The sequence below is a fragment of the Cimex lectularius genome, unplaced genomic scaffold (assembly GCF_000648675.2).
Source record: "Cimex lectularius strain Harlan isolate CLEC.00 unplaced genomic scaffold, Clec_2.1 scaffold86, whole genome shotgun sequence".
Classification (NCBI taxonomy): domain Eukaryota; kingdom Metazoa; phylum Arthropoda; class Insecta; order Hemiptera; family Cimicidae; genus Cimex; species Cimex lectularius.
The window spans coordinates 538179-566034 of record NW_019392763.1 but is presented as its reverse complement, the minus strand read 5'-3'; the positions used below and the strand labels follow the sequence as shown (position 1 = coordinate 566034).

Here is a 27856-nt window from a genome sequence, read left to right as displayed (position 1 = left end):
AAAAGTTTGATGAAGGAACTAATTGATGGTGATAAAAAATGTATAACTTTAAATTTTTTTAAACATAATTCGTCCTGTCGAATTAATATTTAAAATTAATTTTTGGATGTCGTTCTTTAGATTTCAATTAATTATTCTTTTTTATGTAAGGTCTTGGTTGAAATGATGAGTGTCACGAGCGGGATTCGAACCCATGACTTTCAATACTCCACTGCGGATTATGGACGGTTTAGCGCTATATTTTTTTATACTTGACTTGTACCGAGAAGAATAAAAAAAAACAATGATCTAAAGAAATTCATAAAGTAATGATTTTTTTCTGCTCTCTATTCTATTACAAACGCAAACCCATCATCATCATCATCATCAGAGGGATGTTTTATGTTCTTGCATAATAGCAAGAATACTAAAAAATGATCAGATTTTTCATCTTCAGTGGGATATAATTCAAAATTATAAATACATGTTTACATTAACATTATAAATTAGTAATTAATGTTTATTATTACTGAAAACTTCGATGAAGGAACTAACTGATGGTGATAAAAAAATGTATAACTGTAAATTTTTTTAACATAATTCTTTTTAACATAATGTATAACTTTGAAATTGTTTACAAAATTTGTCCTGTAAAATTAATATTAAAAATTAATTTTTGGAAATCGTTGTTTAGATTTCAATTAATTATTATTTTTATGTAAGGTCTTGGTTGAGATGAAACAGTGTGGCGAGCGGGATTCGAACCCATGACCTTCAATACGCCACTGCGGATTATGGACGGTTTAGCACTATATTTTTTTATATTTGACTTGTACCGAGAAGAATAAAAAAACAACAATCTAAAGAAATTCATAAAGTAATGATTTTTTCTGCTCTCTATTCTATTACAAACACATCATCATCATCAGAGGGATGAGTAATGTTCTTGCATAATAGCAAGAATACTAAAGAATTATCAGATTTCTCATCTTCAGTTTGATACAATTCAAAAATTATGAATACATGTTTATATTAACATGTTAAATTAGTAATTAATATAACTGAAAACTTCGATGAAGGAACTAACTGATGGTGATAAAAATGTATAACTTTGAAATGTTTTACATAATTTGTCCTCTCATCTTCATCATTATCATCAGAGGGATGTTTTATGTTCTTGCATAATAGCAAGAATACTAAAAAATGATCAGATTTTTCATCTTCAGTTTGATATAATTCAAAATTATGAATACATGTTTATTTGAACATTTTAAATTAGTAATTAATATAACTGAAAATTTCGATGAAGAAAATAATTGATGGTGATAAAAAAATGTATAACTGTAAATTTTTTTAACATAATTCTTTTTAACATAATTTAACATAATGTATAACTTTGAAATTGTTTAGATAATTTGTCCTGTAAAATTAATATTAAAAATTAATTTTTGGAAATCGTTGTTTAGATTTCAATTAATTATTATTTTTATGTAAGGTCTTGGCTGAGATGAAACAGTGTGGCGAGCGGGATTCGAACCCATGACCTTCAATGTTTTTTCTGCTCTCTATTTTATTACAAACACAAACCCACCATCATCATCAGAGAAATATTTTATGTTCTTCCATAAAGCAAGAATACTAAAGGATGATCAAATTTTTCATCTTCAGTGGGATATAATTCAAAATTATAAATACATGTTTACATTAGCATTATAAATTAGTAATTAATGTTTATTATTACTGAAAATTTCGATGAAGGAACTAACTGATGGTGATAAAAAAATGTATAACTTAGAAATTGTTTTACATAATTAGTCCTGTCGAATTAATATTAAAAATTAATTTTTGGAAATCGTTTAGATTTCAATTAATTATTCTTTTTTATGTAAGGTCTTTTGAGATGAAACAGTGTCACGAGCGGGATTCGAACCCATGACCTTCAATACGCCGCTGCTCTAACCACTTGAGCCATCGTGACTACAGACGGTTAATGCAGCGGCGTATTGAATCGTGAGTTCGAATCCCGCTCGTCACACTAACTTTTCCATCTCAACCAAGACCTTACATAAAAAGAATAATTAATTGAAATAATTAATATGGTCGATTAGACCACTAAAACATAAATGGGTTGTTTAGATGTTAACTCTATACATTATTTAACTTCTGGTGCGTTGTACATTTCGTCTACAAACCAAGAGGGAAATCTGAACTCATTAAATATTATAAAAGCATGCTACTCGACAAAAAAAAGGTTCTAGATGAGAAAGTCTTTTTTTAAAATATATGTTTCCTTAATTTCATTACAATTATTTAAAAAATTGATAAATAACACGATAAAAAACTACTAATGGTGTCTTATATTTGTTGTGTGAGTACTGTCACTTGTTTTGTTTCATCATAAAAAGCTAAATTACATTTTTTGTGGGTCTTTTAAATAATGAATAAATACAGGAGTCACCCACGGTGTCAGGGGTTGGATGTAATCGCGAGATATTGCAGAGCCATGCTGCGCATTTTAATTTTCAGCGTCACGCGACGAGGGTTGGGGGATGGATTTAAGTTACTTTTTTCAGCTTCCACGAAAGTTCCCAGGGCTCGGTTGTGATAGAGTAACGGAATCACGAAGTTTCCGGGAGGACACCGGGTGCCCGGCTCGACTTTCTCTTGGTAATTAGTTTATACTAAAACGTTTACAAATGCTTTATGGGGCTGTTATAAATCGAAAGTTTTTTTAATGGCTCACCTTTGAAAAGACTGAGGACGAGAATGGCGTGAAGTAGACTTTTACGCTATTTTTCACAATTATAATTAGGAAAGATAGTTAAAATATTGTAACTATAAAATTCGTATAGAAATAGTGTAAAGAGTGAACATTTTTTTAAGTTTCAGGTGAAACGAGAGATACGAAATTGTTGCTTTCAATTAAATTAACTTAGATTAATAGGCTAATCACTACGTTTAGCTTTTAAATTGTAAATTAACTGTCGAATATTCCATCTATTTCTGTTAATTAAGCGCAAAGTACATACAGAGGGATTAACATTCAACTACCAACTGGGTATCGCGGAAATGCTCTGGCTTGCATCGGGATTCGAACCCAGAACCNAATTTAGCTTCTCTTCACCTACATAAATTAATCGTTTTATTGATATTTAAATTAGAATTTTTTTTAATGCTTGTTATTCCTTCCAAATTATGTCTTACAATTGGATTAATTTTTTGGTATATTTCATTTGTCAATATATGGCCTTTTTTGAATTTTTTCTTTCAATGTTCTGACTGTTTCTTACTCCCTTTATTTTTCTCTTTTTAATGAGAATTAATTTAGCTTCTCTTCACCTACTAAATTTAATGCTTTTGTGGATATTTAAATAATTTTTTTAATGCTTAAGTTATTCCTTCCAAATTAATGTGTTGTCCAATTCGGTTAATTTTTTTGGTATACTTCTTTTGTTAATAGATGGACTTTTTCGAACTTTTCTCTTTCAAAATTTTGGCCGTTTCTTACTCTCTTTATTTTTATCTTTTTGACGAGATTTAATTTAGCTTTTCATTACCTAGTAAAATTAATGATTTTATTGATATTTAAATTATTAATTCACGAGAGTATTAGATTAATTTTTTTGGTTTCTAGCTTTTGTTGATAAGTGGACTTTTTGAATTTTTCTCTTTCAATCACCATCTCTTTCAATATTTTGGCTGTTTCTTATTCCCTTTATTTTTCTCTTTTTGATGAGAGTTAATTTACCTTCTCTTCACGTACAAAATTTAAGGTTTTTATATTTATTTAAATAATTAATTTTTTAATGCTTAAGTTATTCCTTCCAAAGTAATGTGTTTTCCAATTAGATTATTTTTTTTGTTTATGTCTTTTGTTAATAATTGGAATTTTTTTTAATATTTCTCTTTCAATATTTTGGCTGTTTCATACTCTCTTTATTTTTCTCTTTTTGAAGAAAGTTAATTTAGCTTCTCATTACCTAGTAAAATTAATGATTTTATAGATATTAAATTTTTTTTAATGCTTAAGTTATTTCTCCTAAATTAATGTGTTTTCCATAGATTAGTTTTTGTTTATTTCTTTTGTTAATATGTTGACTTTTCTAATTTTTAGTGTGTTCTTCATTGTTTGTAGTGTGTCTGTTTAATCCATTTTTTTACATACTTTTGTTTTAAGGTAAATTAAAATGCGCTCAATGACACCAATGCTAGACATGATTTCATATTAGACTAGTTAACACAAAGCATTATAAATAAAGAACCTTTTCGGATAATCATTTGTTCCCAATTTGCTATCGGAATGATTATTTTTTGAGCAAGGACCCCACCTTAAAAGATCAGTTTTATCGTATTTGGAGCATATTCAAATATCAAATTCTATTTCGTGTCACAGCGTACGTTCCATTTCAATTGATCGGCTTTGGACCAGTTCCTGTGGCGGCGGTTAAAAATAGGTTTCAGTAGGCGGACGGAGGCAATATTTAATGTGACCTGAATGCGATGTTAATGGTTTTGACAAATGGGGTGTCGGAACCTACGAGATTATGGGGAAGTGTTGGCGGTTTAAGGGGATGACTTACTCGATTTGGACGCGATCGAAGGAACCATTATACCAAAAACGATCAAATTTGGGGTTTGAATGCCCAGAACAAAATATAACGGATATTAGAATTTTATTTGTTTATATCTATACTATTGTGACAGTAGTACCATGTATCTACTTGCCCACAAAATTTTTAAGCTTGATGTTTGACTTTACACTGTGACAGCCATTTTAGACCTAGATCAATCACTGGTTCATTAAGGGAAAACTAAATTTTTACAGATTTATTATTTTTCTTGTTGGAATGAAGAATTGAATGTTGACGTACAGACCTAGTATCAACGTTTCGGAAAGAGTTATAGGAAATCAATAGTGGCCTGGTCGTTTCCCATTTATATTTAAAAGGCCTCTAGCCGGTGACAGTATTGCCCGACATGAAACGTCGATAGCCATTATCTATTTTCCTTTCTCTTCCCTTTCATTTATTCTAATATCATTTTCCGCCCGTCTTCCTAGCGATAACCGTAGATAAACACAACGATGGAAAAAATTTACGGAAATTCTGTTAAAAATGAAAAAGAACTTTTTATTATGTAAAAAACACTGAAAACAGGAGATAATAGACGGATGTTTGTTTGAATAACTTTGTCACCAAAGCTCGATTTTTTTAAATCCGACATAAACAACTCATAATGGAACGACATGCTCACGGCTTTGGACCAAAAGCTTTTTTGGGTAATTCTTTGCTCAAAAATATCGGACACGTATGCGGCACTTCTTGAGAACGGGCCCTAATTTCGCCAAAAATTTTGTTGAATATTAATTAATCTTTTTATGTAAGGTATTGGTTGTAATGAAAAAGTTAGTGTCTCGAGCGGGATTCGAACCCACGACCTTCGGCTCAATACGCCGCTGCTCTACCACTTGAGCTATCGTGACTTCGATCCACTCGGACACTAACTTCCCGTCCCAACCACACAATCTGAATTTTCCCTCCTTTTTGCCATTTTTTAAAACTTCAAATTCAAAAGGTGGGTTGGGATGGGAAGTTGGTGTCCGAGTGGATCGAGGTCACGATAGCTCAAGTAGTAGAGCAGTGTCGTATTGAGCCGAAGGTCGTGGGTTCGAATCCCGCTAGTGACTTAACTTTTTCATTTCAACCATTACCTTACATAAAAAGATTAATTAATTGAAAGAAGTTATTTGATCAATCGGACCACGAAATATAATGAATTTTGCTGAAAGTTGAAATTTTCATCTTTTTAACATTTTTTATTTTGCCGTTCTATTTGCTCAAATCTACTAAGTGAATGTAGTATTTTACAGATTTTTTTTTCGTAGATTGCAATAAAAATATAGTTTTAATCAATAATCAAAACTTTATGTGAGGTATTGATTGGACTGAAAAAGTCAGTGTCACGAGCGAGATTCGAACCCACGACCTCCGGCTAGATACGCCACTACTCTACCGAGATGAGAAGTTGGTGTCCGAGTGGATCGAAGCCACGATGGATCAAGTGGTATTGAGCCGAAGGTCGTTGGTTCGCATCCCGGATTACAACAAAAATATAGTAAAAGCTACCAAAGTTTATCAATAAACAAAAAAAAATTTTTTTTCAAGTAAACTAGAACTTTTTTTCTTGAAATTAATATGAAATTTTGTTTATTATCTCTAGAAACCCCCAAATATACATTTTGTTTGCCTTTAAATTAATCGATGTTTTCACCCCTAAAATTTTTGAAAAAATCATGGGAATATCTTATTATTATTAAGAATTCCCTTAAATATATTTATAATTAACTATTTATGTTGTTATTAGAAAAGTGGTGTCTTTGTTGACACAATAACAACACAAAAATTTTACTTTGCTAAAAAATTTTGTTTCTTATTAGAAAAATCTTTTATTGTATTTTTTATTAGAATATATAAGTTTTTGTTAACTAGTGTGAATATGTAATACCATAAATGGTTGATTTGAGAAAGTAGAAAGGCGATAAAATTATATTAAAAATGCACAATTTCAACTTTTAAACATTTTGTTGTTATTAGAAAAGACTTTTGTTGTCTTTTGTTTTGTTAAAAATTTTTTTGTTTTGTAAAATTTTTTTGTTATTAGAAAAGTAGTTTTTGTTGACAGGTTTGAATATATAATACCATAAATAGTTAATTTTGGCAAGCAGAAAGGATATAAAAATTGTAAAAAATATCAACTTTTAAACATTTTGGTTGTAATAAGAAAAGACTTTTGTTGCCTTTTGTTATTGGAAAATTTTATTTTGTTAATTTTTTTTTATTTGGTAAAAATTATGTTTGTCATTAGACAAGTCTTTGGAGATTAGGGTGGATATATAATACCATAAATACTTTTATGGTATTATATATGATATATAATACCATAAATACTTTTATGGTATTATATATCCACCATAAATACTTATGGTGGATATATTATATGATATATAATACCATAAATACTTTTCCAACTAGAGGATCGATTTTCATTGTTAATCAATTGTTTTAAAGAAATTGCGAAATGCATTTTATAAATTTATCAAAGATTAAAGTCGGAGTATTTTTTCCCATTTTCTGACAAATAATTGTGATATCTTGTGTTTTACCTTTTAGAAATATTTTAATGATTCAACGTCGTTAAAAAGCTACGTTATTTTTCTTTTAAATGCTTTTTTGACGTTAAAATAATTTTAGCCGTTTCAAATTCAATTTTCAATTTTTCAAATTCAATTTCAATTCCGATAACGACTTGTCCAAAATCGTACAAATTTTATTGGGAAAAAAATGAATAAATTAAATTAAAAAGTTATATTTAAAGGTCTTTAAAGCTAAAACCAAGTTTCATATTAGTTTTAAAAAAATTAGGTTCTAGTTCACTGGAAATATATTTGATTTTTAGACGTTTTTTGGTTATTTATAAACTTTCATAGCTTTTACTATGTTTTTATTGCAACCTACATAAAAATACTGTAAAATGACACACTTTCATAGTTGATTTGAGCCAGTAGAAAGGCATTTTCTTTATCGTGCCAACGTTTCGATCTTTATTGAGATCATCTTCAGGGCTTTATACAAAAATGTCTTTTCAATACCGACTTCCTTCCCCACCCCTTCAAAATCCAACGTATATAAACACAAAATAGCAAAATCTCACTGGCACTCTCGACACGACACGCAATATTTTCAACTACAATTACACATAAGACAAACACTTTGAGTGAGGAGAAATATTTTGATTAAATAAAAAAAAATATATTTTGCATTGTATAAATTCTCATTTTCACATCCTAAATGTATTTGCTAAATGTAAACAATGTTTGTAAATTCCAGGCCCAAAAACATTGTCTTCGTCGTGCCAACGTTTCGATCTTTATTGAGGTCATCTTCAGTTTTGAATGAACGTTGGCACGATAAAGAAAATATTTTTCTATAACCTACGTCACACCAGACCGCATATGACGACCTGCATATAATCATGAAATAACGGTCACTAAAATCCCACACATTTCTAAACGAGAAAACTGAAGATGATCTCAATAAATATCGAAACGTCGGCACGATAAAGAAAATATTTTTCTGAAACCTACATCGCACCAGACCGCATCTCACGATTTCTGAATAATAAATAAAAATATTAAAAAACGAAAAATTTTAACTTTTAAACCTTTTGTTTGATGAAATGAGGACTTGTTAACAAGAAGTTTTCTAAATTTTGGAATGTTGAATTATCCAAATCCGTTACTCACCTACTTGTTTGACCCCTTCTGTTCTTTCTAGTGAATAGATCGTTTCCTCAAATAGATTTTCTAAGAAATTCACGGTGGAAAAGAAGGTTGATGACTGAATACCGTGTTAAGTGGGTTAGTGATGAAAAGCTTAGGAAGAAAGTAGATTGCTGAAGAAGCAACCATCTATTAATAGTAATTCAAATTAGTGGAAAATTAAATTAAAGCTTCGCGGTTTTATCTCTGCGAAGTGCCTCAGCCCTAAGCTACTAGGTAATGAAATTTTTCAAAGTTATATCGCGTCAAAACGTTGTGTTTTTAACAAGTTAAAAAATTGTTATATTTTTTTTCTTTCTAACTAGCTATAATTAATAAAATCACAAGGATTATAAATCAAGGAAGACCGTAAAACAACACATGTTCGTGAAAGTTCGGTTAATAGATCAATGCGAGTTTTCCTTAGGGGGAAAAAAGTCTAATTAAAAAAAGTCTGTCAGACAACTTTGCAGTAACGAGTCGAACAACAAAATCTACACGTGTTTGTTAAAAGTTTTGTGAAATGCACTCCATGGATTTTTTCGAATAAAAACATATTGCGGGAGGAAATATTACCCTGACGATTTATTGAATTGTTTTAAAAAAACAACAAACTGAACTGTAAGACATATTTTAGAAGAATGGGAACAACTAGCGCCGCACAGAGCACGGTGTGGCCTTCCTAATGACATAACTTAAGCACCACAGGGATTATAAACGGAAGGTCATTGATTATCTAAAATTAATCAATGCGTATGGCTATATAACCCATCACACGTGGTATCCCTCCTATTTTTATGAATGTATTTATTTGCGTGAATGTCGAAGTATGCATGGGTGTGGGTGTGACGGTATATCAAGTACCCACACGCCCACCAAATCAGTATAGATATGTTATATATTTGTAGTACGATGCGAGGGACGGGTCATTGGCATTTCGTTGGTACAATACTTCCGAAGTGTAGTGGCTTGTCCAGAATGAATGTATTTATTAGCGTGAGAGGTGATGCGTGAAAGGAGGCTGTCGAGGAATATCGAGTAATCCACAGGCCCGTCAAACAATTTAGATTAGGATAGGTTAGTGTGTGAGTGGAACTTTTAAATACAATTTGAACGTATTTATTAGTGTGAAAGACAGGGGGCCGCAAGATCATGACAATCTTCCGACCTCCAATTTAGTTGTAGTATAGATTAGTAAATTAGTATGAATGTGTATATCTATGTATTTTAATTTATTACGTATGGGAGGGTAACAACAAACAAGATAATCTCCGATGACCCTGGTAGTTAGCCGGCAAAAAAAACAAAACTTATTATTTAATCATTTCTATCGATCCGATGCGACCTATTTACTGAATATACATAAATGTTACTCCATTATTGTTAATTTTTTTTAACGCAACACAACAGAGATATTATTAGAATTAAATTGATTTGGTTAAAAGTAGATTTGATGATGTCTACTACAGGCTCTTGGACTACAAATCTTGTAGACACCTCTTGTTTAACAGGTGTAACCGCTTTTTCATTCAAGATTACTTTCTGTCTCGGAAACGAATAATAAGACTAGGTTATTCTCGGCCAACAATTTCAAAAGCTTTAAAAGCATTCTGTCATTATTATTTGACTGTTTTCTTTCCAGAGAATACTCAAATAGGTTTTTTCTACCAGATAAACAAGTTCTGTTTGGAAGATTATTTTCAAAAGCAAACGTTTGTGGATGTGGCAATGTTTTTCTTTTGCATTTTGGGGGAGAGAAAAAGAAAGAAAGAGAGAGAGANATTAATTGTAAGATATTACTTGGTCAAGCGGACCACGAAACTAGGGAATTAAATGAATAAAGTGCGAGTAGCTGAACTTATAAGTTGTATTTTTATACAGAGCATATTATTGGTGAGTAACAAAATTAGATATAGATTTTTCGTAATATTCTTAAAAACTAAATTAAAACCTTCTTGAATAGAGAATAAGAAGAGAGAGAGGGAGAGGGAGGGAGAGGGAGAGAGAGAAAGAGTGAGAATTGGGATAAAGAGAAAAAAATCGAAATAGGAGAGAGGGTGATGTGTGGAGGTGAGTGAGTGCATGAGTGTGTGTGAAAGATATAGAAAGAAGCGAGAGAGAGAGAGAGAGAGAGAGAGAGAGAGAGAGAGAGAGAGAAAAGAGAAGTGGATATATCTTATAAGAAGAATAAAGCGTAGGGAGAAGGATAAAAAGAACAAAGACGAAATAAGGGAGAATATGTGCGTTTGAATGAAAGGGAGGGTAAGAGATAGAAAAATCGAAAAGAAAGGAGAGAATGAATAAAACGGAGCAAAATAGATTAAAACTATGACAAGATAATTGGTATATCGAAAAGAGAAGCTTTAAAAAGAATAAAACATAGAAAGAGGAATAATATGAAAAATGCAAAATAAGGGAAAGAATGAAAGAGCGAAAAAGAGAAAGCAGAAATGAGAAAGACACCGCAAAAGAGAGAAATATGTAAGTACTTTAATAAAATTGTCCACAAAAGAAAAAAATGTGTCACTACAAAAATTACAACTTCTTAGAAAGAGCAAATAAGGCTGTAATAATGTATAATATACAGGATGTCAATTTAATAGTGTCACCGATGATTTTCTCAAAAACTTCTCAACTTAGAAGAAAAATTAAACATACCATTTTTAGTAAAAACTTTCACCATTGTTTTAAAGTCAAAAATTAGTTTTTGCAAGCTGTCACGTACTTTATAGGCGTTTTAAAGAACCTAGTTGTACTATAACTTTTTGGTCTGAATAACCCGATTATCTAATCGGACGGCAAAAGAATAGAAATATCGATCAGAATATTAGCCCTAGTCGAAGGAAACTGTTAAAATATTAATAAGGAAATCGATTTACGACACTTTGGTTCACTTACAGCTGAAGGAGATGATTTACACAAACTCCGGCGGTATTTGGTCATAGGTTCGATTCCCACCGTCACCCCACATATTTCCACGGATCTCTTCCCCCCACTAAAAAATAAGTTTTGTATATATGCATATATCATCAAAGTTCATAAGGCCATGTTAAAATTAGTATATGTTTATAGTAGATTAAAAAAATTAGAAAATTGTACAAATTAGTCGATTACTTAACTTTACAATGTGTGCCCAAAACATTCAAGCTTTTGTCTTTTAATATATAAAAAATGATTTTAAGATGTTGATATACAGGCTTTTATGCCTGTCAATTAGTACTGTGATTAGTTTTTTAAACTTTAATCTTATGTATGTATGAAAAATGTTATGTGTCTCGGTAATACCAAAAGCTTGTGGTTTACTATTGTATTCTATTATATTCATTTAAAGAAAATCACGAATGAAATTTTTCATAAATGAAGTCACTAAGAAACGAAAAATCATAGATTTTTACAATAGTCCTTTTTAAAAAGAAAGTTCCTACTCACAGTAAGTTGTTTTGCAACGATCCGGATTTCGAGCCTTTTAGCTCATCATCAGGCTGAAGGACTTCTACAACCACGTCTCTCGACGTGAATTGCAAAAGTGAACCCGCTGATACCTCCGCCAACGCGACGTTTCAATTAGCAGCTGATTTTTTTAATGGCGCTCAATTTGAACGTGCGAAACGCGGAAATTATAACACAAATAAATATTATTAATACACAAAATAAATAGATTTCAATTGAAACAAGACATAATTAAGAAGAAACAAAACATAATTTCAATTCAAATCTAAATACAAGAGTGTTACATAGTTTCAACAAAGGGAAAGAACTAGATTGGTTTGAGAAATTTGAAATTAAAAAATGTAAAATTGAACATGGTGATAAATGCATTAATATTATAACAGATTTTGATCTACCTCCCATTTTAAATATGTACATAAATAATATCAAACATCCAAATAATTAACCTAATTATTTTAATTGTTATTATTTTTATAGTAATTTAATAATATTAAGTATTTACTAGTATAATATTTATTTGTGTTATAATTTCCGCGTTTCGCACGTTCAAATTGAGCGCCATTAAAAAAATCAGCTGCTAATTGAAACGTCGCGTTGGCGGAGGTATCAGCGGGTTCACTTTTGCAATTCACGTCGAGAGACGTGGTTGTAGAAGTCCTTCAGCCTGATGATGAGCTAAAAGGCTCGAAATCCGGATCGTTGCAAAACAACTATGAGTAGGAACTATCTTTTTAAAAAGGATTGAACACCACACTCACTCCATCATTTATCATTTCTATTTTTACAATAGTACTAAGGGTGGTTAGATAAATTCAACAAAGGTACTCGCATACAGTTTTTTTACGATATATATGACGCTGGCCCCTTGGCATGTTTTTTGGATGTTTGATAAAGATAATATAATAAATGGAAGAAAATAACAACCCCAAAAAAAACCTCAAAAGAAAATTGAGAAACTAAGCTCACCAGCTTTTCAAGCCTCACAGGATCGTCGGCTAAGCACAAATTTGACCCGACGACATGCCCAAAAAGTTGAAAAATTTCTTGAGGAAAATTTTATTGAAAGAAGAAGGCATTTCTTTCAAAACTTCAAAAACAATAAAGATATCACTTTCGTTCACGATTTGACGACAAAAAGGTCGAAACTGCATGCACAAAATGCGGAAAACGAGCATGCACTGTTCATCGGTAACGTGCACAGATTATTTCAAGAACTGATTTTTCCTTTGATACAAAAAACAATTCAATAGAATTATAAAAGTTTAGAAAATAGTTCCACTTAAAATAATAATCCATTTCGTTTCAGTGGTCAATTGACCAAGTTACTTCTTTCAATTAATTATTCTTTCTATGTAAGGTCTTGGTAAAGATAAAAAAGTCAGTGTGACGAGCGGGATTCGAACCTACGACCTTCGGCTCGGTGGAGTGGATAGAAGTCACGATAGCGTCGTGGGTTCGAATCCCGATCGTCACACTGACTTTTTTTCTCAACCAAGAACTTATATAGAAAACATAATTAACTACAAATAATATTGTGTTTTATTGTTACCGAGTGTTACTCATTTTCGGTGTCATAATTGTGTTTACAAAGGAAGATTTATTTTATAAAAGCTCAGGTTTGTGAGTGTTAAATGTTGCATTCTGTTTGAATCACGATTTAACTTTCAATTTTTTTAAGACGACATAGAAAGTGTGAGTCAGATCTTCACTAACTGCACAAATTAATAAACCAAGGATAAATATAGAAATCTATTTTCGACAAGGGGTACCGTTAAGATCTACTTTTATCATTCGTAAAACAGGCTATATCTTACACGTCCAAGATGTGTAAAGCATTCTGTAAAAGTCGATCAAGTCTATGGAAAGCTCTTTATTTTCTTCTCCCTGGGTGCAGGAAAACTGCGAGAGTTTAACGAACGTTGCCTTGAATCGTGGACATTTGCCAATTAGTCCCTTTTCCTCGACGACCATTGAAATTTACAGTCTGATTCCGTTCTAAAACGCCTAGAAAAATTTCAATTACGCCATTCAACTCTAGGCATATAATTCAGGTTTTTAATTAACAACGAGTAACATCGTCCCAAAAGGAAAACGTCAAATTGGCCTAAGGCACCATATGATGTGTAAGTTGCTTGTAACAAAACCCAATTATATTATGTGGCATTCTGCCAAGGGCTTAGAGGGTAAAAAGGCCTACAGCAAGTACTCAACAAGTTACAGCACGAGGATCATTTAACAAAAGGGTCAAAACAGTGATAATAATAAAAATAAAATTTTCGTACTGTAAAAAAATTTCAAAACGTGCAATCTAAACCTCGAAATGTGTTGTGTGAGAATGAGGAGAAAAAATAAAAATGCTGTAACTATAAAAGGTACAAATATAATTTGACTTACATCATAAATGATTATTTGGAGGTCGTGAGATGCGGTCTGGTGTGACGTGGGTTTTAGAAAAACATTTTGTTATCGTCCCAATGTTTCGATCTTTATTGAGATCATCTTCAGTTTTCTCGTGTGGAAATGTGTGGTGTTTAGTGACCGTTACTTAATGATTATTTGGAGGTCGTAAGATGCGGTCTGGTGGGACTTAGGTTTTAGAAAAACATTTTCTTCATCTTGCCAACGTTTCGATCTTTCTTTAGATCATCTTCAGTTCTGAACGAGAAAAATGAAGATGATCTCAATAAACATCGAAATATTGGGACGATAACAAAATGTATTTCTAAAACCTACGTCACACCAGACCGCATCTTACGACCTCCAAATAATCATGAAGGAACGGTCACTAAACATCACAAATTTATAACCGAGAAAACTGAAGATGATCTCAATAAAGATAGAAACGTAGGCACGATAAAGAAAATGTTTTTCTAAAACCTACGTTACACCAGACCGCATTTCACGACCTTCAAATAATCATCAAATAACGGTCACTAAACACCACACATTTCTACACGAGATAACTGAAGATGATCTCAATAAAGATCGAAACGTTGGCACGAAAAAAAAATGTTTTTCTAAAACCTACGTCACACCAGACCGCATCTCACGACCTCCAAATAACCATGAAGTAACGGTCCGTAAACACCACACATTTCTACGAGAGATAACTGAAGATGATCTCAATAAAGATCGAAACGTTGGCACGATAAAGAAAATGTTTTTCTAAGTCCTACGTCACACCAGACCGCGTCTCACAACCTCCAAATAATCAAGTAACGGTCACTAAACACCACACATTTTTACATCATAAAGTTAACTAGTTATATTTATTTATTAATATAAAAATCAATTAGTTTACACAATTTTTTGCTCGTCACTATTCTGATTTTGTGGAATTCCATCTTAGTTCACACTATCTCATTTTAACTCTTAATCCATTTAGCAATAAAAAACCGAAACTTCCTAAATATCCTCATCCGTTTGTACTCGCTTTTTATCTGCTCGAAATTACAAATATCATTTTTTATTTGTGAATAAAAACACAACTTTTCAGAGAAAATATGTAGTATTATTTACATAATTATTCAGAAATCGTGAGATGCGGTCTGGTGCGATGTAGGTTTCAGAAAAAATTTTTCTTTATCGTGCTACGTTTCGATCTTTATTGAGATCATCTTCAGGGCTCAAAGTCTTCTGTGTAATTGTGCCACTCTTGCGTTTCGTGTTGAGAGTGCCCTTTACATTATTTACATATTTACGATGGGAATTAAATGAAAATGAGAGAAAAAAAATTATTGTACCTACAAAAGGTACAAAAAAAATCTCATTTTATTTCAAAAAGTTGACTGATATTATTATTATCTATGTCTTGACTGTTCTGCACAGTCTATTAAGTTAAAATAATAAATCATAATAATGCAGTTTTTAATATGAGCTTTTATTGAACAAAGTCTGTCGAAATGTCTGTAATTTCTTTATGGCAACTAATAAACGAATTTTCTTTGTTTAAACACTTTTTCCTATTTAACTAACCAATCAATCAGAAGACTGTACATTATAAAATCTATTCTGAACCTTTAACAGTTAATTAGGGATTTTATTAACTGATTTTCTCCAGTAAATCTTTAATCCAAAATGGACTGTTTGACTTTTCTAATGACAACCGAAACAAATCTATAGAGAATCGTTTAAAACCGTATATTTGTAAATATCTTCCATGAATATTAATAGATTTTTAAGGTTAAATCAAAATTGAGGCAGTCTATTCAGATCATTTTCGGACAAATCATAGTATAATTTTTGTTTAAATTTTTATATTCACTTTAGACAATTTAATATTAGAGCGAAGAATTGGTTAATTTGGATAGTTTTTATGTTAGTAAAATGTTAGTTGTTTTTGATTGTACTATATTAGATAATTTTACACTTTGTGTGAAAATTACTCTCCTTTCAAGTAGAATAATCTTTGCTAGACCCTTATTTTTCTTTGAATTCTTGATGCTGTTATTGCATTTTTAAATTTTAAAATTTTGATTTTTTCTGATAAACTATACGGATTTTTCTTTTTCAGTGGAATATATTGGCAGATATTGTTTCCTGTTGAAATTTTTAAATCCCTTACAGAAATAAATAAACTTAGTGAAACTGTCCTAATCGATAAAACGGAATGACGATGTCGTAAATTGAAAATCGATCGCGATTGAAATAGGTCAGCAAAAACGGCTGTGCAAAGTTTTTAACTTGATAATCCAAACCATATTGCAATACTTTTAATTAAATTTGACTGAAAAGGTACGTTTCCAAAATTAATCCCAAATATCCGTTGGAACGTTTGAAGCCTTATAGGGCTTATGGCCAAACACCTGATGGTTCTTTGTCATGTGAAATTGCGTGTCGAAAAATCCTGGACACCATTGTTTTGGCACGGGATTTCTGTTTCGGTGGAAATTTATTACGAAATACAAACTTGAATTTGCTTATAACACCTCCAAAAAATTATTATTGTACATTTTTAAAAGCTACTTCCATCTATTACAAAATTATATTTAAATACCAAATTGGTTTGATACTTTTTATAAAATCATTGTGATTATGAACGTCAGTGTATTCTTTTAACAGTTTTTCCGCATGGGTAGTTATTGTGTTCGTCCTTTTTATTACAGTTCCTAAAGATATAAATAGCCAAAGGACGACAAAAGAAAAGCCGAACCTGACATGTTATTACTTTTACATAAAGGACATTTCACCCATTTTTATTTATGTTATAAGTTCGCACTGTCATTATCTACTTTATTTCCGGTCGAAATCCTACTTGAAAAATTGGAAAATAATTACGCTAAACGGACACGGTTGGTTGAATCATAAAACCTGTTCTGTATGATGAAAGTTATTTATGTGGATTATCATTATTAGCAGTTGTTTTGTAACAGAAATATTACACTCTTTGCTTATCTCTGACTTGATTTGAACGCTATCTTGGAACTTAACATTTTCACCATTTTCTTTATACATCACTCACTTAGATTATTTCCTTTTATCTATGCTTATTCTCCTTTTAACAATACACTAATTTTCTTTATTGTTTTTTTTGTTCTCGGTTTTTTCTATGCTTCTATAGATTTTTTCCTTATTTACTCTAGTAATACCATTTATGTTTGTTTCTATTTATTCATTATTTATTCATTCACTCCATCATATTTTTCTATATTCGTGTCTCTCTTTCAGTATATGCGTCTTTTTTCTCTATCATTATTTCTTTTTTTCTTTCTTTATTTGATTCTCTTTTTCTATGTTTCCCCTTTCTTACTCATTTTCAATCTCACTGTTACAAACTTAGACTATCTCTCTCTCTCTCTCTCTCTCTCTCTCTCTCTATCTCCCTGTTTCTTACTCTCACTCACTCTATTTTTATTTTTTTGGTGTCTCTCTCTCTTTCTCTCACCCCCTATCACTGTCTCTCTCCTCTCTCTCTCTCTCCCTCTCCCTCACTCTCTCTCTCTCTCTCTCTCTCTCTCTCTCTCTCTCTTACGCTGTCTACCCTTTTTTCTCTCTCTCTCTAACTCCCTCTCTCTCTCTCTTTGTGTATGCATATCTGTGTATCAATATATCTATTTCTTTCTTTAACTTTATATCTACCTATCTTTCTATGCATCTATCCTTCACTCTATCTACTCCCTTTCCCTATCACATTCTCCCTCCTTCTATATCTCCTCGCTCTCCCTCTCTCTCCTCTCTCTCCTCTCTCTCTCTCTCACTCTCTCTCTCTCTATCACTCTGATTCTTATACTGACTCATTCTATCTCTATTTCTTTGGTTTGTCTCTTTCTCTCTTATCACTCTTTTTCTCATTCTCACTCTCTCTCCCTCTCTCTCTCTCTCTCTCTCTCCCTTTCTCTCTTACGCTGTCTCCCCTTTTTCTCTCTCTCTAAATCCCTCTCTCTATCTCTCATTGTCTATGCACATCTGTTTATCAATATATCTATTTCTTTCTTTAACTTTATATCTACCTATCTTTCTATACACACATCCTTCACTCTATCAACTGCCTTTCCCTATCACGTTGTCCCTCCCTCTCTCTCTCCTCTCTCTGCCTTTCTCTCCTCTCTCTCTCTCTCTCTCTCTCTCTCTCTCTCTCTCTCTATCACTCTGTTTCTTATTCTGACTCACTATATGTCTATTTTTTGGTTTGTCTCTTTCTCTCTATCATTCTGTTTCTCATTCTCACTCGCTCTATCTTTATTTTTTTGGTTTGTCTCTTCCTCTCTCTATCACTCTGTTTCTTATTCTCACTCTCTCTCTCACTCTCTCTCTCTCTCTCTCTCCCTCCCTTTCTCTCTATTTCCCTCTCTCTATCTCTCTTTGTTTATGCATATCTGTCTACCAATATATCTATCTCTTTCTTTAACTTTATATCTACCTATCTTTCTATGCATACATCCTTCACTCTATCTACTCCCTTTCCCTATCACGTTGTCCGTCCCTCTCTCTCTCTCTCTCTCTCTCTCTCTCTCTCTCTCTCTCGTTATATCTATCCATCTTTTTATTTATCTATCACATTTCTTATGGTGCTATGGCGATTCATAATTGTATTGTCATGCTTCTAATAGTTTATTATTTTATTTGTTTTTATGATTAAAATATAATTGAGTTCAATATTTATAGTTCAATTATGATTACAATATAATCTCTCTTTTCCTCTCTTTCTGAGTTTTCTCTCTCTATCTTATTTAAAAATTTAATAATACAAAACTACTTTAAATTTTTTTGCAGTAATTTTGTAAATTGCCACGGATTCTTTCAGGTACATTTAAACGGACCGGCGGGCTTAGGAATTTTGCCGATTAGAATTTTTCTTCGCCGAGTATAACAATATCCTGATTAAAATTTTTAATTTCTGACTTTTTTTCCATTTTCACTGCAGGTTCTGCTCTGGTTTTTCATTTTTATGAAAATGAGGACGACACGGGAGCTGGCTTATTTTAATTTATTATTAAATATTAACATTTCATCGCAAAAGTATGGTATATATGTAAATGCATTAGTGTATTATATAAAATCAAAAATTATAAGAAAATCTATTTTTTATTACAAAAATGAAGCATAAAAGAAAAACTTAATTTTTTTAAAGTTGTTTAAGCATAGTTTAAATGATTAAAAGGAAGGCCAATTTGATAGATTAATGGTAATAGTTGTAGTAAAATAAAACATATTTAGAATAGAATTACATCCCGTTCACTCTGATAATCGAAACTCATAAATTCATCATGATTGCAACAACAAGCTCAAATTTTGCAAGTAGAATTTTTTATTTGTGTGTAAGTTTTAGAAATAGTTGCAAAGTCAAAATCCTTACGGACAGGATATTTTGCTCGAAAATTTGATGAAGTAATTTAGTAGTTTTCTTTCTTATAAATTAATCTTTTCCCTGATCTTTTATGTATAACTACGATATTTAAAAAAAAATTGGATTGATATTAACATTTGTTTTTAAATGAAAAATAATAACGCCGCTGAATTTATATTTCATTCATGCCTTATTATTATTTCATTTAGCCTTTTGAAACATTGAAATCCGAATTTTACTGATTTTATTGGTTGTTTTCGTGTTTTTGCCATTTTTTTTTAGCACGAAACCAAGTTTATAATCGTTTTATGAACCCTAAAATGCCATTCAATACAAATTATAGAAAAATTTGAAATTGTTTTTTCCTCAAATTATTGTCTTTTTCTGATATTTATCCAAAATCACAAAATGAGAGTTAACTTTAAAATGATTCCAATTTTATAGAGAAAACTTGACGAGGGTTTAAAACCTTATAAACTCGTCATAATCTCAAAAATTTGGCCTACGTAAATATTCAAAATCTGAAATAAAAAAATAAAACTTTTGTAAAATTTTTATTGATTCGTCCTTATTTTTCTCAGTTCTACAGCTCGAAATTTCAATTTTCTTAACATTACGTGAAAGTAGAAAGAAAAAGTTTTCTAACGGTTGTAACACCGTTGAATTTGATTAAATTCCATAAATTTTTATGTGGAGCATCGAAAATCGGCGCGAAAAAAATGCTCACTTTCAAATCCGGCCAAAAAAGTCTTTAATCTAAACCAAATTGATTCTTTCATGGAAAATATTTTAAAATTATTTTTGACCTTCTTCTTTGCATGAAGAGTTTTTTTTCCTTGTTTGCAAGTTTTTATACATCTAGTCTTATTTTATACCATTTTCTTTTTATTTTCTTATTCTAAAGCTAAACGAATCAACTGATATACAATAAACTTGAAATACATTCATAAAAACGACATAAATTTCTATCACAAGTTTTTGAAAAAAAACTAATGGATGTAGTAATTTGGGTCTTTATGAAACTGCTTGCAAGGATGAGCATTAAATTGAAAAATACCAGGCTAATTTTTTTAGCACTTAAAAAATTTGGTAAAGTATAAAATCAAATTTAAACAAAGTGACGTTAAAAAAAGTAGTAAACAGAAAATTATCTTTTCAACAATAAAAATCGAAAAGTGGCTGTATTGAATATGAAATTTAGGCAGGTCATATTACGTATAAGGTTTTTCAAATTTTGAAATACATTTTTAAATTTTTTAATGTTATGTTTAAGCGAGAAGAAGATACAAAGAAGATATAAAATACACAAAGCAATTCCAGTCTTTATGGAAACTTTGTGTTCAATAATTATTCAGAAATCGTGAGATGCGTTCTGGTTTGATGTAGGTTTCAGAAAAACATTTTCGTGCCAACGTTTCGATCTTTATTGAGATCATCTTCAGGGCTCAAATTGTTTGTGTAATTGTGCCATTCTTGCGTGTCGTGTTGTGAATGCCAAGTTTGTGTTCAATGTAAAACACTAAATGTAAATAATTAACAAAACGTATAAATTATTCAGTAAAAAAATTCCGAAAAGTTTAGTAAAAATTTAACTCAGTTGTACGGAATAATTTGAGGCTCGTTTTCTATATAAAAAGGTTCAACAAAACTTTGTTTTATTTATATTTTTATCAATATTTGAAGATCATATTCATGTAATCAAGTAAAAAATAGTTTTAAATGTTGTTTTAAAAGTGAAGATAAGCTCAGTTAATCAATCAAGGGCTAAATTTGAAACTTTGTGTTACAAGTTGTTTGTAATGATAAAAAATTAAATTAAAACGTCACTCACTTTATTTTCTTAGAGTTTAATAAAAATTGTATACATCAATAAATAATATGGCAAAAGCCTTTTTTTAAAAAACGAAAGGTACGATAGGTTAATAAAAAAAATTTTTTTTTTGAATAATTTTAAACATGGCGAGTGTACAATGTTTAAACAAAATATTAAAATTTGAATATTTTTATTACGTTTAGAATATATTAACGAAATGAGGTTAGAAATAAATCTGAGATTTAATTAAAAATAGAGGAAATTTGAGTTAAATTTCGGTTTAGAACAAATTTTATGGAAAAATTTGAATATTTATGGCTTAGCATTTTAAAAAAACTCGTAAAGTATACGTCAAATTTAAATAATTTGTCTTTTAAAAATTAAGATAGAATCGGTTAATAAAAATAAAAATTGTATAGAACAATGTGTAGTTTAAATAAAATTTATGGATTCTTCCAATTTCAGCAGAATTAAGTCAAAATTATACGAAATCTATGGATGTATATTTTTTTGCCGAAATATAAAGGTTGTTTGTAGGGATAATAAATAAAGCTGAATATTTGTTCGTATAGGTGGTGGTTGGGTATATTTTCAAAAATTCAAAAATAATCTTTATTGAAGAAATTTGGTTTTGGAAGGTTATTATTGATACGAAGACATAAAATTAATTTGATTATTTTTTGTGGTTAAATATTTTATTTGATGGTCAACAGGGAAAAGGGAAAGAAGGGAATCTTACCAATATTCTGCCTGTTGTCGTTTGACCGGATATCAGTTCTCCTGCCCAGTCTTTAGCCTCGGTCATGAAAGTCCCCTCGAACTCTTGTTTTCCCTGCCTTGCGGCTTTCTGCTCTTTCTGTTTCGGATCATTTGGAGAGAGGTCAGGCTCTTTACGGCAAAATAGAAACGCAAGAACCCGCCAGAGTAATACGATCAAGAGCCCAGCGAGAAAAGTGAATATACTAGACAACAAAAAGCACCACCATTTCCTTTCTTGAAGACAATCAACGTACGGTCCTGGCGTTGTAGTGGTATCACATATCTCACAACATGACATTACGACACGCTTTGTCTATTTCGCCCCTGCATCCACCTTTGCTACATAGACAACTCTTATGCTTTGAGAATACGTCTCCATTCATCACCTGTCCTTTACACACTGGAGTCCTTACTACGAGATCCTTGGCTCTGCAGAGAGAAACACACACTGTTGAATCAATACCGGTGCCCACCAATAAGCAGAAGAGAAAACGGTGACGTAATGGCTGTGTATTCTCGGATCTGCCGCGGCGCTAGCCTACATGTAGTGACCCCCGCGAGCACCCCCCTGCAAAGCCTATAAAATAACGTCCTTTTCAGAATACATCAATTTCCCTTTCCCCTTTTCGGAAATTACAACTTTCCCTAATTTCACCTGTCCGAAATTTTAAATTGACGGCTATTCTTGTATCGACCGCGACCAATAACACAAATAATAACACCGGACAAAGTACCGAGACACCGAGAATGAACTTTTACTTACTTAAATAAAGAAAAAAAATAAAACTTTACAAACTAGCAAAGAGTGAAACGCTATTTTTAATATCCTAAAGACCTCCCCACTTACTACTCCCGACATTCACCGACTAAAATTGTCTACGGTAAAAATTAACCCATTTTCATACGGTTTTCATCGGATCGGAACTCCATCAAGACGAGGAATCCTATTATTTATAACGTGTCGAGGCGGTTTCTAGGAGCAGAATGCAATAAGCCCGGTCCCTATCGTGGAAAATTAATTAACATCAATTACCGGGGTGGATCCCATCGGGGAAAATTAAATTCTTCGGGATCTTAACAGTTTTATCACTTTAAATATAGAGCAAGTCGGAAGAATAGGGCATACCTCTGTCACCGGGTGATATTTCACGACCATTGACCCATTGGCTTTTTAATAACTACGACTATGATTTTTTTTTTAACTCAAAATTACATATCGGCATAAAATTATTTTTCTATATAAATGATGTAAAATCATTTACCACTTTTCATTAAGAAAGTGTGTGTTATTTTTCATCTTATCCAGTTCACCATGTTTTTCTGCCACATCAAAAAATATGTGTTTTTTGTGCCCAATAAAAAAAATTCGTGGTCCGATTGACCGAATAACTTTTTTCAATTATAATCTTTATGTAAGGTATGTAAGGTATTGAGATAAAAAAGTCAGTGTCACGAGCGGGATTCGAACCCACGATCCTCGGCTAAATATGCCGCAGCTCTACCGGTTCAGCTCATGTGGTAGAGCAGCGGCGTATCTAGCCAAGGATCGTGGGTTCAAATCACGCTCGTGGCTCTGACTTTTTTATCTCAACACCTTACATAAAGATTTATTAATTGATAAAAAGAATTTATTTCTATTTGCTTAGTTTGGTATTACAATTTAATTGACCGGAAGACAAAAAATAATTGATGATTATTTTAATATCAAGGTCGACCTCTCACTAATTTCATCAATTTTTGCACTATTAGTAGCTAACTACTTAATGGAATTGATTGATTAAAAAAAAAGTCAAAAGTTGCAAAAGATCCCAGATCAAACTCACCGTATTCATCTAATTTCTGTTGTTGCCTAAGATAATCTGCCTGTCTACAACAAAAATTTTATACGAGCATCACTGACATTGATCATTATTTTGCTTCATAACTTTCAAAAAGTAATAATAATGGAATATAATAATAATGATTATTCGGAAATCGTGAGATGCGGTCTAGTGTGATGTAGGTTTCAAAAAACATTTTCTTTATCGTGTCAACGTTTCGATCTTTATTGAGATCATCTTCAGGGCCTAAGACTTACATTGTTTAAATTTAACAGCAAAAAAAAGTATTTTTTATATTTAATCAAAGTCAATCAATCAATTCTACTCGCTATTGTTACGCAGAAAACAAACACTTTGCGTGAGTAGAAATAATTTGATTGAATATAAAAAATATTTTTGTATTGTATAAATTCAATTTTTCCACATCCTACGTACATTTGCTAAATTTAAACAATGTTTGTAAATCCCAGGCCCTGAAGATGATCTCAATAAAGACCGAAACGTTGGCACGATAAAGAAAATGTTTTTCTGAAACCTACATCACACCAGACCGCAACTCACGATTTCCAAATAATCATCGATTAACGGTCACTAATCACCACACATATAATAATAATAAATAATAATAGTCGTTTTTTAACATAATTCACGCTAAATTGGTACATAACGATATGAATAATAATAATATATATATTGTCTGACTGACCAAATTATTTCTTTTAATTAATTAACATTTTTACGTAAGGGTTTGGTTGAAATGAAAAAGTAAGCGTCACGAGCGGGATTCGAACCCATGACCGTTGGCTCAATTTTTATCATGTAAGCTATTTTTTAAGTATTACGTAAAGCTAGTTTTAAGATTATTATTATTTCTATTAATTAACATGTTTATGTAAGGGTTGTTAGTTGAGATAAAAAGTCAGTGTCACGAGCGGGATTCGAACCGACTATCTTCGGCTAGATACGCCGCTGCTCTACCACTTGAGCTACCGTGACCTCGATCCACTCGGACACTAACTTCCCATCTCAACCCCACTTTTTGAATTTTCCGTCCTTTTGGTTGGTGTCCGAGTGGATCGAAGTCACGATCGCTCAAGTGGTAGAGCAGCGGCGTATCTAGCCGAAGATCGTGGGATCGAATCCCGCTCGTACCATTAACTTTTTATCTCAACTAAAAACCTTAGTTAATTATAAAAAATATTGTAAAATGATACATTTTCGTAGATAAAATATTTAATATTTCATAAATAAAAATATTAAAAAACGAAAAATTTCAAATTTTAAATCTTTTTTTTTTGGTGAAAGGAGGACTTGTTAACAAGAAGTGTCCAAAATTTTGGAGTGTTGAATTATCCAAATCCGTTACTCACCAACTTGTTTGACCCCTTTTGTTCTTTCTAGTGAATAGATCGTTTCCTCAAATAGATTTTCTAAGAAATTCACGGTGGAAAAGATGGTTGATGACTGAATACTGTGTTTAGTGGGTTGTTAATGATGAAAAGCTTAGGAAGAAAGTAGATTGCTGAAGAAGCAACCATCTATTAATAGTAATTCAAATTAGGGGAATAATTAAATTAAAGCTTCGCGGTTTTATCTCTGCGAAGTGCCTCAGCCCTATGCTACTCGGTAATGAAATTTTTCAAAGTTATATCGCGTCAAAACGTATCATTTTCCAATATTTTTCGTTTTTTAATATTTTTATTTATGAAATATTAAATTTATTTTTTTGATGAAAATGTATCATTTTACAATATTTTTTATAATTAGCTAAGGTTTTTAGTTGAGATAAAAAAAGTTAATGGCACGAGCGGGATTCGAACCCACGATCTTCGGCTAGATACGCCGCTGCTCTACCACTTGAGCTATCATGACCTCGATCCATTCAGACACTAACTTCTCATCTCAACCCCACCTTTTGATTTTTCCCTCCTTTTTCCCATTTTTGAAATATCCTGTAATCTATTTGATTCTCGGCGACAAATGAAATGGCCACGGAGAGCTTTAGTGAAGTATACTTCATTTTAACTTATTAAATTCACTAGTTTTTGTGGTCCGCTTGACCAATTAATATATGTCAATTAATTAAGTTTTTTAGTTGAGATGAAAAATTGCAAAAAGGAGGGAAAATCGTGGGTTCGAATCCCGCTCGTGATACTGACTTTTTTATCTCAACTAAAAAATTTTCCATAATTTTTCCAGTCAATACATGAAGATAGTAATGAAATAACTTTCATTTTTTATAGCATAATTTATGTTTCGAGAATAACACTGCTCATCAAAAAGATTTCAAAAATATAATAAAAATTGTATGTTTTCCAAGTATCGTTGTTATAAAAGTCAATAAAAATACTAAATAAACAACTACTGAATGTTACATATAATAAGGTGTATGGTAAAAAAGTATAAAAACAATATATATACTAACAATACATATACCAAAAATATGTTTTATAATAAAACATATAAAAAATATGTATTATAATAAGACATATACAAAAATATCTATTCTAATAATACATATAAAAATGTATAATAATGATACATATACAAATAGTATGTAGTAATAGTACATATGCAAAAAGGTACATTGTTATAAAAAGATATTCTTGAATTTTTTCTGATGAGGGGAAATATTACTCAAAACATGAATAATTAATTAAATATTTGTTACTTTACCAATATTTTACATCTTTTGCTGGAAAACCCCCATTAAATTGTTAAAATACTTGATGATTGAAATTTTAACGCCAGCAAGTAAACAACATCGTTAATAGATTCTTTATTTCACAATTTTCTAACTTATGATTATCGTAATCTGACGAGTATATTAGTAATAAATGTAAACCACATTAGGCAAAGATTTGTTTTGAAACGTAATTTCAGTTTAGGATTAGCTAGAACCACGCGATGCAAAATTTTATCGATTTCCCTACCCGTCAAATTATCATCTAATTCACTTGATAATTACACTTCTCAAGTATCGATTTCAGAGGGTTTTTTTCCAACATTAGCCGAGAAAACTGGCATGAAACTGACATTTCAACGGAGTTTCTGAATATATTAGAAAACTGCTAATTCAAGCTTAATTTATACATTTTGTAAGTTTAAAGTTCCTCTAACAACCTGAAGCTTTAGAATTTTTTTAACACAGCGGTGCTACAAATAATTAAAAATAATTGTAACTAACACGCAATTAATATAAATAATATAATCGTTATTTTAGTTTTTTTATTGTAAAATATGAATACCTAAAAAATAATAAGTGAAAAACAACTGGATTATTAATTAATGTTGGGTTATTTGATTTTCATTTTATTTCTCTCTCAGGCTGTCTCTTTATATACTTCTGTATGTGTACCCATTTATCTTGTTCTGTCATTCTGTCTGTCACTCTCATCTTCTCTCTACTAAACACACACGTTCTTCTTATATTTATATAACTATTTGTTAACATCTTCGTACCATGGAAGGCACTTATGGCGTGTTAAAATGACGATATTTAATGTTAAGTGTAGTAATGTGTGGTGATTAGTGACCGTTAATCGATATTTATTTAGAAATCGTGAGATGCGGTCTGGTGTGATGTAGGTTTCAGAAAAACATTTTCTTTATCATGCCAACGTTTCGATCTTTATTGAGATCATCTTCAGGGCCTGGGATTTACAAACATTGTTTACATATAACAATTACATTTTGGATGTGGAAAANGACATTATGTTTTGTTTCTTTTAGATGGTCCTTAAATTCCGAAAATTTGCTCGATTTAGGCAAGTGTTCTTGTACTCTTGTTTTTATTTCTCTACCGCTTTGTCATATATATTTAATATCACAATCATTACAATTGAGTTGGCAAACCCCGCTTTTTGCCAAGTTGTCTACTTTGCCTTTAGGTGTTGAGAGGATGTTTTTAAGTGAACCCGTACTTCTAAAAG

The 27856-nt window shown here is 31.3% G+C and overlaps 1 protein-coding gene across 31 annotated transcripts in view; it reads right to left on the bottom strand.

The window, feature by feature from the left end:
• Nucleotides 1-22575, bottom strand: part of LOC106664000 (calcium-activated potassium channel slowpoke) — a 163841-nt gene extending 141266 nt beyond the window's left edge. For 21 of the 31 annotated variants that reach the window (XM_024227467.1, XM_014389318.2, XM_024227469.1 and 18 more), the window contains exon 1: nt 22085-22567. In XM_024227467.1, coding sequence (XP_024083235.1) covers nt 22085-22402 — 318 coding nt within the window. In that variant the 5' untranslated portion in view covers nt 22403-22567. Of the gene's footprint in view, nt 1-22084 lie in introns of all 31 variants that reach the window. The other 10 variants (XM_024227448.1, XM_014389313.2, XM_024227451.1 and 7 more) reach the window with 5 other exon arrangements.
• Nucleotides 22576-27856: the final 5281 nt, after the last annotated feature.